The 17,119-nt window shown below is 40.0% G+C and overlaps 1 protein-coding gene across 2 annotated transcripts in view; it reads left to right on the top strand.

Annotated features, from left to right (window-relative positions):
• TPCN1 (two pore segment channel 1) overlaps window positions 1-17,119 on the top strand; it is a 54,936-nt gene that overhangs the window by 8,695 nt on the left and 29,122 nt on the right. The window contains exons 1-5 of one of the 2 annotated variants that reach the window (XM_067550171.1): window positions 7,171-8,907; window positions 12,476-12,600; window positions 14,719-14,895; window positions 16,344-16,457; window positions 16,965-17,095. In XM_067550171.1, the coding sequence (XP_067406272.1) occupies window positions 8,817-8,907; window positions 12,476-12,600; window positions 14,719-14,895; window positions 16,344-16,457; window positions 16,965-17,095 (638 nt within the window). In that variant the 5' untranslated portion in view covers window positions 7,171-8,816. Of the gene's footprint in view, window positions 1-7,170; window positions 8,908-12,475; window positions 12,601-14,718; window positions 14,896-16,343; window positions 16,458-16,964; window positions 17,096-17,119 lie in introns of those variants that run through there. The other variant, XM_067550170.1, reaches the window with a different exon arrangement.

Genomic DNA, 17,119 nt, shown 5'->3' with positions numbered 1-17,119 from the left:
GGTTCGAGTTGTTGTTGATTGCCTTTTCCTTATTGCCTCAGGGGTCTAAGCTTACATTCACTAGGAGTAGAATTTATGAGCCAGAACACTCAATTTCTGATCCTCTAAGCTGGGAAAAGTGGAATGAATTTGACAGGTCTCTCTCTCTTTTCTCCAACAGACTCTGGCTTTAGATCTGCACCTTCCAAGGGTTTCCATGTGTTTATAGCATGATTGTACAATGTGTTTTGTATTCTAGGATGAACACTTCCTTTTTATTCATCTGAATAGTTCTTTGGGTGCAAGTTTATGAACTGTGGAGTGGCTCTGAGATTCTATCTGTACACTACTGAGCATTAGAATGGAAAGCTTAAGCTCCCACATACCATGTAGGAGACATGGAAACTCTTTCCCTTTAGAAAAAAATATAAAATATATTCAGTTCGACCCCAAGTAGCTCTGCATTGATGGTGGAAGACTTTACAGATGACTAGGAGGTGCTGTTACAAACCTAAGATCAAATGAGAATTTTCAGTGGATTGTGTCAAGGTCATCGGAGAAGCAAAACACACTGTTTACTACATTCGAGAGAGCTACAATGACCTGGTGAAATGTATGCATAAAAATACTTTTATTCTTGCATAAAAGGAAAGAAACAATTCTGGACCACATATAAGTATAAGCAGATATTAGAGACTCAGATGATAGGTGCCTTAGAAAACTAACCCTAGATACATGGTTATATGGTACATACTGTTGTGTTTTCTGTAGATCATAATCTGGTAATCCCTGGTGTCCTCTGTTTTTTGTTCTTATTATATAAATTCAATTTGCAGAGTTTACTTTTACCAGCCGCAAAACATGGAGGGGAAAGCTGCATACAGGAAGATAACATAACCTATCAAAAGGATTGCATGAAATACATGAATGCTTCTGTTCATTGAGTTAAAGGAGAGTGATTCCCATAAAATGAAGGAGTGAGCACACAATTTCATATGTAGGAGCAATGAAGAGTCCCCAGGGCCCAGCCATTTTAATGAGTTTGGCCTTATCCCCTTTCTAAATGCAGATTATATTGCCATTTAAGGGATAACCAGACATGTAAGGAGGTAAAGAGAAGCATTATCTCCTCCAGAGCTAATCTTTTCCCATCCATCATCTGCATTCATTGGACTCCAGAAAGCATAGGAGTACGTTACACTATTTTTAAGCAGGGGAAAAGTCCTCAGCAGAAGAATGGTGAGTCTGAGTAGAATGGTATTTCCACACATAGACTTCCACTTCATTGACCTGGCAACCACTGTTTGAGGGTATCACCTTGGTGCTTTCTTGAACAGTAACTGAAGTATAGAGCTATAGTTGAATCCTGCTTGCTTTATTCATCTGAGTAGTCCTGTTGATCTCAATGGGACTGCTTACCTGGGTGAGGTGGGCAGCATTTGGCCCCCCAATAGATAATACCCTCACCAATGCGTATCTTGAGGAAGGCCATCCATGGCCCAATGCCATCCTCTTCACTTAATGCTCCTACAAGGTGAAACTGCTGAATCAAGTTGGTTATTTTATTAATTTGTCAGCAGTAAGTCATCACTGAAACTTAAAAAGTACTTCTTGTATTGGACAGTCACACCTCTTTACTGATGCATGGGAGGGGCAGAAACGCCTCAGTGTGATGGTCATTCCAGAACAACTGGAAATGTGACAATTATTGCAAACTTTCTGGGTGTTACATGGCCCTGTCGCTTTATTCTTTGACTCTGCTTTGCAACCTGTATGTTCATTAAGTGTTCCACTTTCATTGAAAACTAGCCATTCATGGAGAGTTGGCCAATTCAGTCTGAATGTGTGTGGTGTACTGTATTACAGATTAACACACGCACAACTTGCTCAGCAGAATGTCACAATAAGGGGAGATGGCTGACCAAGCAAAATACCCTTTCTTAAACATGAGATTAGAGACAGGACTTTTCTTTCTCCCCAGCAGTTGCAATGGGCCAATTTCACAAAGCTGAATACAATTATGAGCCAAATCAGTTGGGGGAGAGAAATTTAAATAGAAAAACTTGATGCCAAAAAAGCTACAGTTGAGAGAGAAGGTTACACAGGTTAAAAAAACAACCTGGCTTATTGGGAATGTAGGCCAGACTGACGGGATGGGGTACTCTGTCCTGAGAAGCAGTTATTCTGGAAAAATACTTGAGGGGTGTAGCTGAACACAAGCTCCCAATGTGATGCTGTGGCCAAAAAGGTGAATGCAATCCTTAGAAGCTTGAACAGGGGAGTGCTGAGTTTATATTACCTGTGTATTTGGCACTGGTATGACCACTACTGGAGTACTTTGTCCAGTTCTGTTGTCCACACTTCAAAAAGGATGTTGAAATGTTTGAGAGGGCTCAGAGAAGAGCCATAAGGACAATTAGAGGATTGGGACATCTGTCTTATAATGAAAGACTCAAGACATTCAATCTATTTACCTTATCACAGTCTGTAAGTATCTACAAGAGGAACAGAAATTTGGTAATAGAGGGCTCCTCAGACTAGCAGGCAAAAGTATAACCAGATCCAATGGCTAAAAGTTGACGTTACAAGGTGAACTCTTGTGAAAATTTTTAACAATGAGGGCAATTAACCATTAGAACAACTTACCAAGAGTTGTGTTGACTTTTCCATCACTAGCAATTTTTACATCAAGATTAGATGTTTTTCTAAATGATGTGCTTTAGTTCAATCACAGGTAGGACTTGAAGCAGAAGTTAATTCAGGGAAGTCTTATCACCTGTGTCATGCAAGAGGTCAGACTAGATGTTTGTAATGGTCCCTTGTGACCTTTTTTAAAAAAAGAAAAGAATCTGGCAGTTGTGGGTGGTGAGCCTCTTAAAGACAATATCTCTATTCCCTGTTAAAAGCAGCTCCTCAACAAGAATTATGCAGTTCCTCTTTATTTTCCTTGGGCAGCAGCTGAGTGAGACCGGAAGGCAAGGATTCTGCTTATTCCCTTGTATACAACCTCATGGGATATTAGATACTTCTCTTCCTCAGTTCAGCCAGAGCAGAGAAGGAAGGGAAGGTGATACTTGCTATATTCCACAAGTATTAACACACTGGAACATATTTTTAATTTTTAATACTACAGATTACGATAATTAATTAAGGCTCTATACTTTGTAAAATTGTGTTTCATTAGCACAGAGAGAATTTATAAACAGGTTCCAGTGGATTCAGTTTTTACTGATTAATGCAGTTCAGATTTTACCAGGAAATTTATTGATTTCATATTTCATATTTTTCCATTCTATATTTTTATTTTGGGTGTGAATATCACATTTTTCTCTTCATAGCCAATTCTTCATTCTGATTTCATCTTAAGAAATAGTCAATGCTGACATTAGGAAGCGTTACATTAGAAGTGAGCAGCACAAGTTGAGAGAATATGTAACATTCATCTAGTGCGTTTAACTTACTGTCTTAAAGATGTACAGTAATTAGGAGCTTCAGGTATTGTCTTTCTGGATTCCTTTCTGACACTCCTATAAAAAAAAACTGTTTCATGCTTTCTTTTACTGACCCTTCTACATTTGCACCATTAGAAGGAGCCTGTCTTTCTCCTACTGCATACAATAAAACAGCTGTGTATGTATGTTTAATTAGTAGTCTTGGAAACATGGATCTTACAACTTATTTGATTTTTTTTTTTTGTTCTTTTAGGAACGAATTTCATGTGGCTTTGCTGACCCTGTCTTCACCTCAGGAGTTAAGATTAGTTAGTCACAGGAATTTATGTATGGGTTTATGATGTGATATCAGAGGTCTAATAAGAGTACGTAAGCATAGCACTAGTCAAAAGAACTGACAAAACGACCGTATAAATTAGTCTGCACAAAGTTATTTTGTTTTTATTGTGGTTTAAGGATTCTCCTTTTTGTAGGATCAATTTTGGTTTGTAAAGGCCAAAATAAAGGATCTGAAACTGACAGTAGTTTTGGATTTTAAATGTATGCAAAAAGGGATCAAACTGGTGTCTTGAGTCCCAGCATGTTGAAACAAGTGAGCCTATGTATTTTGCTGATCAGAATCCAATATTTTGGACTGTAAAAGTATTGAAATCTGTCTCTGCTTATAGTAGTTAAAATTCTCCTTTGTGATGTTACATCCAGAAAGCCTTTCTATAGAAATTGGATGCCTTGCTGAAAAAGGTTCTGTGGAAAGGGGCTAGGTATGTGACTCGTTTGGTGTGGCTCCGTGAGGGCAATACAGACGAGGAATGAGATCTAGTGATAAGTAGCCTATTTTTATTTTAATGGGATGCAACCTTTCATAAAGGCTGCTGTGAATCTAGGGTGTATCTTTAAAAATTCAACAGTGAACAAATTTCCCTGTAATCAAAACTGGGCAGGCAGCAAAAATACAGGAGCCAAAACCAAACCACAGAGTGACTTAGAATGACAAAAACAGTGGGGGAGCAGGCAGTAACTTGGGATTCTGTATTAATATGCATCAATGCAGCACCCAAGATGATGCATAAGGAGGGTGTGCATAACCAATCAACATCAGTTATTGCATTAAAGCAAGTTTATTTTCATCTTTGTTCTTTTCCACTACTCTCTCCATTGTTGTTTTCATGTGAAAATGCACTGTACTTGCCACAGGGAAACAGGTTTGGAAGGGAGGTGGTTTGTAAGAGGATCTTTCTTATGTTTTCCCTAATTTGAAATGGTTTTTAAGCCATTGAACAAACTGTTAATACTGTTAGATGTAAAGTGTACATCAGATTACCCTGTACCTCCTATTGCAATAGTACACTGGGAGCACTGTTGCCTCAAAAATGAGAACTGTCTTTGGTTCCCTAGAACATTTTACTGTTAGCGTACCAATATTTTTAAGTGTGTGTAGCACAAATGTTAACGCAGGTACCATAGATTCATCTAGTTACAACACACCCAGAAACTGCATTGTTTATTTGATATGAGGAATTAGGCAGCATGGTTTATAAATGAGGTGATTATTTATTTAAAAAAGCGTTCCATGCTGGGGTGGGAAGTCTGTTCATTCTTCAGCCTGTGTATTCAGCTCCCGTTTAAAATTTTCATAATCCTGTCCTTTGGATGATAATTTGAGGGTGCCTCATTTGTGACGTAATTCTATTGTGGACTTAAACACTGAGGCAGAAGGTCAGGCTGCTTTATAGTCCTGGTTATGATTATTGTTAACAGGAAGTACCATTGAGTTGTTTTTATGCTAAAATATCTGAAAATTAAATATTTTTGAGACAACTGCATTAAAGAGAAGCTGAGGTGACCATAAAATTTTGCCGTCTATATGGTGTGAGGGGTGTAGCTAATAAGAGGGCAGGAATGTGCATACTTCATGGCTGCTAACAATTGTGATTGATTGAAACCAACCATTCTTTTTAATGAAACTGTATTTTCAAGGATTGGAAAATTCTCTGCATATGAGGCTAACCTTTCGAGTCAACATATTATTTCTCTTGAAACAGAATGGCATAATAGTGCCTGTCATTGGGGACACGTACGTTCTAGGTGCTGAAATTACAATAGTAAGCTGTTTAGGCTACTTTGGTGACAGTTTAAAAAAAAATCCCTGCTTCCAAGTGCCATGCATGCTTATTGCACTTATTATTATACATGTATCTATGGCACTCAATCCATGGGATCCAGGTACCATCATATGAATTTAAAGTACATCGTCTTCTAATAGACAAGACCATTGCTCTGACCCCCAGTAACAAAGCCACTGGCTCAAAAAAACAAAACCTAATCAAACATTGATTTGCTTCCTGTAGTGCCCAGCCATGATTGTTCCTCCTTCATCTGGTATGAGAGAGCCTGCAGCATAGCGGTAGGAGAGAGCTTGTCTGTTCCCTATAGGTAGCTGGATTCTGGTTCAGCTTGCTTTCTGTTGGGAGTGAATTCTACCCCCAGGGGGCTTCTCACTAAGAAATTCTTTCCCCTGGCTCGCTCTTGTTTGTAGCTGGGTACCTTCAGCCACACAGCATTCCTGTCAAGTGCAGTTGCCACAATAAGTATGAAAGAGGATGCGAGCAAAAGGCCATTTCTGCATTATTGGGATTCTAGTGGTTCTAGTATATGCAGAGCTATAAAGATGAGGCCCAAAATCTTGAAATTAGACATGGAATTGAACTGGCAGTCAACGCAGCGTGTGAAGCACTGGTGAGCTGTGCTCTCACTGGCCCACGCTACCTAGAACATGGTCAGCTAAATGTTAAATGGGCAATGCTTTCCATGTGGCTTTCAGTGTTCTCTCAAACAGGGTGAGGCTAGTCTTGAAATGAAAGAAGTATAGACTGTCGTGACTCAATCAGCATCTGAGAAGAGAGGATGCATTCTCTTAGCCAGAGTCCAGGAGCAGAGATAAGTTGATCAAGATCCATGCCGGCATTTGGAAGATAGACTTCTTCATGATGCTGTCGTAACTTCATCGCTCCTGGTGCTTCTTCAGGGTGTTTCTTTCTGTCAACAACCATCACCTATTTTGCCTGGATAGAACTCTTATTTTATTTAGGGTTCTACTTCAGACTTGGGGATAGGAGGTCATCTGTACTGTTTCCATTTGAGAAGGATGTTGATCCAATACAATACTATACTTTCTTGCAGTGCTCTTCCAGTGGCTTCAAATGTGTTTGAACAGAAAGAACAAAGTGATCCCTCTACTGGTAAAGGCTTTCAGAGTAGAATTGTCTCTGACTTCTGTCTGAAGGAAATGAATGAAGCCTGCCTAATGCAACCACATCCATCCTTACCAGGCCATCAGGGGAGGTAAGGCCACCAGTAGAGCCAACAGTATTAGCCAGGATGTCTGAACTTTGTCCATAGCCACAAGCGAATCATCCACCAGAGCAGCCAGTGCTGTCTTTGTGCTTGACTGCAAAGGATCCAAGATAGAGAAGGAAGTTCAGGTGTTTCTGGAATTGGTTCCCTACTTGAGTGCCTGTCATTTAGTGCTGCTTAATGCCTGCCCTCCCTTAGTGGAGCACTCCTGGTCTTTGAGTAGCTGATTCAGGCAGTCAAGTATTCCAACATGATGGAAGAATGTGGGCCAACGTCAATAACAGGGCACAGGCAAATGGTGGTAATGCAAACACTGAAGATAAACCTTACACTGGATGGAATTTTGAAGTGGGCATATGTACTGAAAACAGCAATTGAAAGCCCTGTTCAGGCTCACCTTAGGGGTGGCTGTTCATTCCTAGCCAGGGTTTGTAATCAGCAGGGGAGCTGCCTAGAAGCAGCTAAGGCTGTTTTGGTTTAATACCTTAAATGGTGTGTTACACCCAGAAAGGAGACAGTCAAAGGGGAAGTGGTAGGCAGAAGCCAGGGCAGGGAGGTCTGGGGAAATAGGAGAGATGCTCGATATGGTTTGTATTATAGCTTTTATATTTCTCAGTTTACTCATTGTGGGAAAGAGGGGTTTAAGGAAAAACCAGCCATTCTACATCAAAGGAATACACCTGAAAACTTTTGCCAAATTGATGTCAACTTGGATTAAAATGCTGGGTTGCGCAGATTTGTCCCAACCTTCTGAGTCAGGGGTTCTCAACCAGGAGTACATGTACCCTTGGGAATACACCGAGGTCTTCCAGCGGGTACATCAACTCATCTAGATATTTGCCTAGTTTTACAACAGGCTATATAAAAAGCACTAGGGAAGTCAGTACAAACTAAAATTTCATACAGACAATGACTTGTTTATACTGCTTTATATGCTATACACTGAAATGTAATTACAATTTAGTAAGCAAGTAGTTCTTAAGTGAGGTAAAACTTGGGGTACACAAGACAAATCAGACTCCTGAAAAGGGGTATAGTAGTCTGGAAAGGCTGAGAGCCACTGTTCTGTTCACTGCTCTGCTCGTGGCTCTGTCCTATGGACCAGTATACTTACTGCTGGCTTACACATGGCCTTGTGTTGGCATTGATCCATTTCTGAAAGCAGTGTACCTTTTTTGCAAATCTTAGCAGCAGAAGTGCTGACCCTGCTGAGCAAGGCAGAGAACTTGTTTAATAAAAGGAGCGGTTTGGAATGAGGAGAATTTTTTGTGCCCCTTCCTTCTCTCTCTCATTCTTTTTTGTAAATGGTGGCATATGGAAGCTATTTACACTGGAGCGTGCTGTGCTCTGGTGAATGAAAATGTTGGGAGTCCCTGCAGTATCATTCCGGATGCCTTGTGTAAGCGGGCCAGCTGGCTTTTTTTAAGGGAATATCTGTGATAAGTTACATCAGTGTGGAGGAAATATTACCATCTGTGTGAGCAGTTCAGCTGGTTTATTTCTTCACACCCTTTGTACCATGAACTTCACAAAAAATTTCAAATGTTTTTTGGTTGTGGGGAGGGAGTGTTTCTTTATAATGATCACTCAGCACTTTGCTGAATCCTTTCCCATTAGCATTACACTTGGTGGGGTGAGCAGATTCTGCTGTGTTTCAGGAAGAGAAGGAGAGAGGGCAAAAGAATCCTTGCTTTATAACTGGAATTAATTTTAGAAGCTCTTCATCCAGTGGCTAATTCTTCTGAAAAATCAGAAGCATCCTGTCTCTGGTATGCTAGGGATGAACTTTTAACTGAAGTCTTGAGCCAGTTTCCACCCAGGAACAAATTGTTTTATTTGTGGGTTTTGTTTTGCAGACTGTAAAAGGGAACCTAGTTTGTTTAGCTTTTCTTAAAACCTTGAGTAAGCTCTGAAGCTGAAAAGTAACTTTCAGACAACAGAGAGGGGCGAACTTAAATTGTTTGACTCTTCTCCCTCTGTCTACTTCCATCTCCAAAAATCCTGCATCTGAGTCCTGAGGCAGAGGCTGACATGCAGTGGTGGAAGCAGCCTGCCATCCACTCGGAAGATTATGAGAGTCCCGTGGAGAGATCTTCCTATCTGACTGAGCCTGACACTAATGGTAAATGCCATTGGGGCTGTTCCACATGGAGTGAAGAGTTGCATTATTAGTCTGTGTCATTGTTATCATGGGAGCAGCTGAGGAAGTTAGCTACCTGGATGTCTGCCAAGCAAGAGTCAGAGAGTCACTTTTAAATTTTATTATTATTTTATTTTAGCAAGATGATACTAGTACCTTGGGATTCTAGATCAATCTTCTGGGACCCAGTGGGAATAAACAGATAGAATAAATAGAGTTCTGCAATGGGACACTTCAATCAGTTTTCCATTCTATATGAGACTAGCATCAAGATGTTTGTTTTGGGCAGAGAGGAAACAGCAGTAGCCAAAGTTGTTGGGTGTTTTGTTTTGTTTTGTTTTGTTTCTGACTCATGGCTCTGAAAGCTGTTGTATTGGCACTTGTTCCCCCAGGGATATCTCATCTGTATTTCTGCAGTGAGCATCTTGTGTATGAGTTGTTGGAAAAATGTTTGTTGAACCTGGTGCTGCTTTTCTTTCAATGCAAAATGTTGGTGCAATTCTATTCAAGGAAAGGTCTCTCTTTCAAAAACATTATTTTGGAGATTAAAGGGAAAACTTCTAATGCTACAAACCCGTGGCTAACTTGATCTGACCTTAAGTTTTGAAGCTCTTAAATGTTGTTTGTATTATCAAGTTTTAGTGGTGGTGAAAAACTTTTAAACTAGAAAAATTAATCAGTTCTGATATTTTGAAGGTCTTCCAGTGATTTTAGTACTTGCATCAAACTAGGCAAACTTGGGTGAGTGGACGAGGCAAATGGACACAAGCCCAGTGTGCAAAGGAGCTGCAGCCTGTGAAGTAAATAAAGTGAAATTGCTTTCAAACTGCAGTTGGCCCACATGTCCTGGTGATATTTCACAATGGTTTAAAATAGGTACAGTACTAATATACCTGTCTCCAGAAAGTAACCATGTCCCTTCACCCAGTTGCTACCTTCAGTTAAGAGGATTCCCCCCAGCTCACCCTCCACTCTGTTTTAATCCATTTTTCCAGCTTCTCAGAGGTCCCTTTCCATCCCTAACATCCTGCCATAGGTAAAATGGATGTTCATGGCTAATTTGTTCAGAGTTCATTTTTGAGTTTCCCCTTCTATTAATATTGTGTTTGTAGGATGTATTTTCAGAGATTTTCTTCACAGGTGTTAAGCAAATTATAATTTATTTAGCAAAGACATATGTTAATGCAATATTAGGATTATGAATTTAAACAGTTAAGAAATGCAAAAGTAGTAGGTGCCTGTTACAAAACCCTGTAGTTAAGACAACAAATTAGGTTTCCATTATAATTTTGTTTCTTTTGCATGATAACTCTTCTAAGCATTTAACCATTCTGGGCTTGAAATTTCCATTTTCGTGTCTGCTCCAAGGGATTTGGGGGGAGGTGGGTGAGTGAGTGAGTGAGTGAGAGAGACTGGAAAAAAAATCCTTCATTCATTTGTGTCATGGGATAAAGTTTGAACCTTGCTGTGGGCAGAGTCCCCAATGAGTTTTTGCTTTTTGGGGCTGGGGATTTGAAAATATTAAGTTTTTATATTGACTGAAAAATGGATATCTGCTGAGAGGTTAGCAAATTCTGGGGAAGCCATCGTCCCTCTGTAACTCCACTAAACATTCTCCCTGACCAGGAGACTGGGAGGCTTCTGCTATCAGGCTGCAATTTACATGAGGGAGTTCTTGTCTCCTTGAAATATGTGCACGTGCACACTCCTTTTAAAAATAATAGAAAAGCAGATCCCACAGTTGAAGGTCTCTAAGCAATTTTTGCAGATTATAGTCGTCCATTTAAAAAAAAAATGCTGCACCTATCCTGTGGATAAAAAGACTTTAGGCTTCAGCATTCTGCAGTATTGCATTCATAGAACCTCCAGTGAAGGAGAGAATTAAACAATCACAGTCACACATCTTGAAAAAGAAAAAAAAAAAAAAAAAAAAGAATGGACTGGCTGAACATTGCATGTTTAGATCACTTTGAATTCTGGGATCTCAAAGCTCTTTACAGTCACTCCGCAGCTGAGTTTGTTTATTTGATTGTGGGTTGGAACACAGCAGTCATGCTGCATTGACACAAGGGTTCTGAGCCCCTTGCATGCTAAGTCCTCACAGTCACCTACTTTCAATGACTTCTGCTTTGTGTGCTTCAGGGCTACCCCTGTTCTTCCAGAGGGGCACAACGGACTGAATCCTCAATTTCTAGGGTTATTCTGGGATTTGAGGACCTTGCTGCAAAGTGCCTCAGCAAATCTGCATGGACACTATGCCAAAGAGAGAAGAAATGAAAGCACGGTCATAATTTCCTTCTGCCTACAGTTATAAGGTCTCATAACACAGACTAAGAATTGCTGCATAGCAACTTTGGAACAACAGGACTGGGGCTTTTGTAGAGGGAAATCTATCTACTTCCCATGCTGAGACTCAGCAAAACTATTCTCATGTGTAGAGGGTTTTTTTCATTAAAGAAGTAACAATCTGAATCCCAGGTGCTGCTGGAACCAACAGTCTTCATAAAAGAAATGTCTTTTAGTCCTTTTTTAAAATATATATGTTTTTGGAGGTGAGGATGTTGTCTTTGTGGTAGTGCAATTATAACCTCAACATCAGCAAGTATTTGGGTTTGACACATGCCCACTGACAATGTCATTGTCTTAGGAAGTTGGCTATGTGGTGTCCCATAACTTGTTTCCTTCCTTTTTAGGGTTTGAATTGGGCAGAATATTGCAGTTATCCAACTTAATACCCTTTTTTATACAAAGATTTTGTCTATGGAATCTTATATAAATGATATAGCACTCTTAATTTGTGTGGTTCTTTAGAGATTAAAAAAGACCCCAAAAGTTTTAAAATAACCTAGGGATTGAAGATGGACAATCTTTCTCTGCTCATCTGTAAGATGAGTATATTGATATTTAGTTGTGTTGCAGGAGGGTTCTGAAGGTGAATTAGTTAATGACTATAGAGCACTCTGAAAATAAACGCTTTCTACCAATGTTAAGTATTATGATTTAGTTTCTGTTGCTTGCTGTAACTCATTACTCTTCCTTAAGCTTCCCTAGCATTCAGTCTAAAAAGGAAGTGTTTGGTTATTTTTGTTGTTTTGGGTTGCATGCCCCCAAAGAGGTTTTCAGAAATTTGCCATCTCCTCTTAATTGGTTGCTTTTGATGACAGAGGTATGAACCTGAAAGCACAGATATCATGAGCCAAGAGATTTTCTTATTTTGTTAAATAGCAGGTGACTCTATTTTGAAAGAATCCAGCATGTCCTATTATAAGATACTCACATGCAAGCATCCAAAATTCCTTAAGTGTTGAGTTTGAGAGAGTTGATCATAACATCCTGGCTTTTGAAAGCTGCTTCATGTGAAGAGTCAATTAGGCAGTGTTTAAATTGTCATTTTGTGTTCAGATGTCACTTGATGCTTGTTTTCTTATTACATGATACCTGACCTGTCTGTGCTTCTGACAAGGCTGGTGCATTCTCCCTGATCAAACTTTGCCTGCTTCATTGTAAATCACACTCTCTTCTCTCTCTCCACCTCGTCCTATGGTTACAGATGGAGGCAGCTATGATATTGTTAACGATGTGTCTAGCCCGGCAACAGGGGACTACCATTCTCAGCAAAGATCTGCCGGACACAACTGGGAAATGAACTACCAAGAGGCAGCAATCTACCTCCAGGTGAGACATGCCTATTCAGTGTTGTGGTAGAAATATCCACCCTGTGTTTGAAATTGCTCATCAAAGACTTGTGAACAAGAGAGAAATCCACTGATGTTGACTTTTAAATCATAGTTTTCTATAATTTAACAATGACCATTTGTGAAGTTTCAAGGTTACAGAGTTGGGAGTGTCTCCTTACATCTGATGAAGTGAGTTGCAGCCCACGGAAGCTTATGCCTGCAGAAATTAAATTTGTTAGTCTTTAAAGTGTTATAGAACTCTCGTTGTCTCCTTACAGTTAGGGCAAGAGATGAGGATTTGGGAGATTTAGGTTCTATTCCTAACTTTGCCATAGATTCACTGTGTGATCTTGAGCAAATCATTCAACCTTACTCAAGTCTAATGGGAACTGATGTTTATCTTGGAAATTCACTGTGAATGTTTACAAGAGTTAATACATTGTCTGATTGTGATGCATTCAGTAGGCTAAGCCCTTCAGATTATTGCTGTCTTAACCAATTGCCATATTGATGATGTCCTTGAAATGAACTAGACATAACTAAAATAGCACTCAGATTGCTTATCCAAATCAGCAGTTTCAGGCTAGAGTTTGCTATCCAAATAAGGGGGTTTAGTTGTCTAAGAATGTTTTGAATTGATTAGTTATCACGAGACAGAATTTTGGCTATTTTTCATTCTGCAAGTTTTGTTTTGGGTCAGGCGTGGATAAGAATATGCCCTGCTGATGTAAAGCTAGCTTTGTGTCTGAGTGGGAGCTCATGTTTCATCTTGCTTGGGTTTTTTTGGTCCTGTTTACATTCTGGATCACCGAACTAACAATTTATATATAAGCAGTTAAACAAAACATGAGCTCGCACTTACTATTGAGAATTGGCTCTTTCCTTGGGAGGTGGTTAAATGGGATGAAATTGTTAGCTCACATGTAGAGCATAAATCGCCTCTTAATGGAAAAGCTGTCATGTGGACCTGACTTCACCTCCCACTCCTGATCAAAAGTACCCACCTCCTATCCATAACTGCTTAACATCCCTATGATAACTGCAGCAACAGCTTGCCGTACCTAGAAATGTAATATTAGGAAGGTATTTAACATCTATTTAACTGACCCAGTTGGAAACAACTAGCCAGCACCATTTGGCAACTTCAGACAACCAGCAAATGCTCTGCAGGCCACCCATGGTCAACAGTGTGAGAACCTCTAGCTTGAACAATAGAAGTGGCTGCTTGATGGTTTTATATTGAAAGACTGATGAGAATTATTAAACACAAACTCATTGGAACCAGAGCAGTCTTTTTCCTACAGGTTAAAGTAGTAATAAAGCTACTGCTGTAAATCAGTTGCAAGCAAACTGTTGGAGTGGAGTAACTGAACTTTGAATGTTAATATCCTGAAGCAAGAGGGAATGACACATCAGTATATAGACCTCTTTAATTTTTAATGGTCTCCAGCTTCCCACATTCCTTTCCAGAACATGCTGGACAAACAGTATATTTGTGTTTTACAGAAGTATGTTCTCTGCGTGGTCATCTTAAAAGTCCAGACTAAGAAATCATGATAGTCAACCAGCTGGCCCTGAGTTTATCTGAGTTCTTTAGAGTTCTGTCCTGAAGAACTTTCAGTTTGATATGGGAAGTCACAAATGTGGAAATTATTAAAAATCCCCCCCCCCCCCCCCCGGCGAGTTTATTTCAGGTGTTAGCTAAGTTTCTTTGGCTTCCTTCCAAAATGACATGGACATTTCTTTTTCCTAGGAGACTAATGACTTTCAAAGTACGAAGTTCATGGCTGTTAGTGTATTTTGTACTATTGAAATATACATACAGAGAAAAGGGGGGTGCCTGGTATATAATACATGCAGTGTTACCTAGTGATTAGACCATGGCTCTGAGAGCCAAAGCTTCTGAGTTCTAGTCCTATCTCTGCCCCCTGGAGAAAACACTTAACCGTTCAATGAATCCACTTACGAGCCCATAAAATGGGAGTAACCCTACTTCCCCCACAGGACAGTTGTGACACTTACCTGATGTGTATAAAATGTGTGTTCCTCAGTTGGAAGGTGCTGTTGTAATGCAAAACATTACTAATGCAGCTGCTGCTATTATTATTTTCTATAGGAAGGAGAAAACAATGATAAATTCTTGACCCACCCCAAGAATGCCAAAGCACTGGCTGCCTACATCTTTGTACACAATCATCTTTTCTACCTGATGGAGCTGACCACAGCACTGCTCCTCCTGCTGCTGTCCCTCTGCGAGGCACCTGCTGTCCCCATTCTTCGCCTTGGCATCTATGTACGTCCCGGGAGCGGATGGGTATATAGAGAGAAGGCAGCAGCACCAGAAATACCATTTGGTTTGTTTTTTGGGGAGGGTGGGAGCAGTGTTGTTCTGCACTGGATATGGATAGAGCAGAATTGATTTTTCATTTTTCAGGCTCTCTCAGGCAAATGAGCAAGATAGGATATATGTTGCATTATTAAAATCAGCCAGAAGGACTGCTAATTGCTTAAGGAAGAGGATGTTGTGGAGTATTGACTTAAACTTAAACTTGACTAAAATTTGCAAAATATTCAGAGAGAGCTGAGCTATTCAGAGAGTATATAAATATCCTGTATGATTCTTTTAAAGGTCCTATCATCCCAGACCATACTACCCATGATGTATTCAAACAGAATTATTAGCAGCTCTTAGAATGTAAACATTTCAGATCCTCGTCCTCTTGTGTGCTTAAGAAAATAGAGCTCTAATCCCAGGTCTGGCTCTGATTTCTCCTATAATGTGGGCAAGTCGCTGAATCTCTGTGCCTCAGTTTCCCCAGGTTTATAATGGCTATAAAGTTACTTACCTTGCTTCTCCGTGTTGTGAGAATTTATTTTAAAATGTTTTAACGCTTTATGGCTAGATATTTTTTCCAAAACCCAGCCTCTCTTTTTGTGTGTGCAGAGTGTCTGCAGAAATGAATTATGGGGGCAAATCTGAGAACTTGTGTGTCTGCCTCATTGTGGGTACAGATCAGATAGTGAGAAGCGCAATCACTCGGACTTGTGAATGGGAAAGTTATCCCTTACAATTAAGTGTTAAGTGTTATTACCTCAGGGTGCTATTTCTAATCATCCATAACCTTTTTCATATATGCAAGCTCTTTTTCCATCCAGCTTATTCCTGTACTGTATCAGGGGGATATATATCAGACTTGGATCTTTCAAAAAGAGCCATTTCTGAGTTAGAGGTGCAAAAAAAGTACTGAGGTAATTACATGGAAATAAATACTTATCGCACATGACCAGCTCGTCAAAAAGGGCAAAATAGTTTTTATTGAATGTTTTATCACACATTATTTCTGGGATCACACCAAATAGGAAAAAAATAAATCAAAAGCAACCCTTTTTAGAGAAAGTGCTAAGTGATGTGAGTCTGGATTTTTCCATAGTGCTCTGCAGCTGTTGTCAACTGATGCTGACCACGTTTGAAAAAAATCTGATCCTTAGAATATTAATGCCAAGCTAGCCTAGAATAGCATAATGATATCGAGGTTTGAATGGCAGAGGACTGTTTGTTCTGATTTATGCAGTTCTTTTCAATGTATATTCAGGTTTTCTAGCTCTGTAAGAAAAGCCTCACCTCCATAAAGCAGGGGTTTGTTATAGAAGCCACAAGCTTCTTGAGAAGGGAGGATAAAACTCTGGTTTCTGGAACCAGTGGGAAATGAGAGGTTAAACTTATTAATGGTCTGATTACAGATCCATGCAACCCTGGAGCTGTTTGCATTAGTGGTTGTGGTCTTTGAACTTTCTATGAAGATGAGATGGATGGGCTTCTACACCTATATCAGACACAAAAGAACCATGGTGAAGGTAAGCTGCCTGTCCTACTGCCTGACTTTCTTCAGTATTATTTCTCCTTCATTGTCCTCAGTAACCAAAGAACCAAAATAAATATTGGGCTGTTAAACATAGGGCATTTATTGAAATGTGTCTCCCAACTGCCATATGATATTTTGTGAGCTCTTGTGCGTGTCTGAATTTTGGAGTTCTTTTCACCCCCTTAAAGTCTCTTTCCCTGTTATCACTGTCTCAGAGCTCTCTAACACAGCTGGCGTCCTTGTATACCATGTATCAACTTGAGGAAGTTTCTCCACTCTGTGAATGCTACTCCATTGCTTGGCTGTTGGGAAGTGGTATAAGAGTAATGCAGGCCAGCCTTTCCATGTTTGTGCCTGAACACACCACCTCTGCTCTTTTGCTTTTCTCTACACTGGCTGTCCATGTACAGTCCAGCCGACATTCAGAAGATCTTTGTCTTGTTAATTTGGAAGAGTGTGTTTGCAATGTTGATCACATTCCCCTTTTTTCCCCTTGCAGACCTGTGTGCTGTTAGTGCAGTTCGTAGAGGCAATAGTGGTATTGGTGCGTCAGACCTCGCACGTCCGGATAACAAGAGCCTTGCGGTGTATCTTCTTGGTGGACTGTCGCTACTGTGGAGCAGTCAGAAGGTGACTGGCTACCTAGCTAACTGG

This window comes from Emydura macquarii, unplaced genomic scaffold (assembly GCF_026122565.2).
Source record: "Emydura macquarii macquarii isolate MOO-44397 ecotype Brisbane River unplaced genomic scaffold, CSIRO-AGI_Emac_v2 contig_1254, whole genome shotgun sequence".
Lineage (NCBI taxonomy): Eukaryota > Metazoa > Chordata > Testudines > Chelidae > Emydura > Emydura macquarii.
This window is presented reverse-complemented; position numbering and strand designations above follow the sequence as displayed.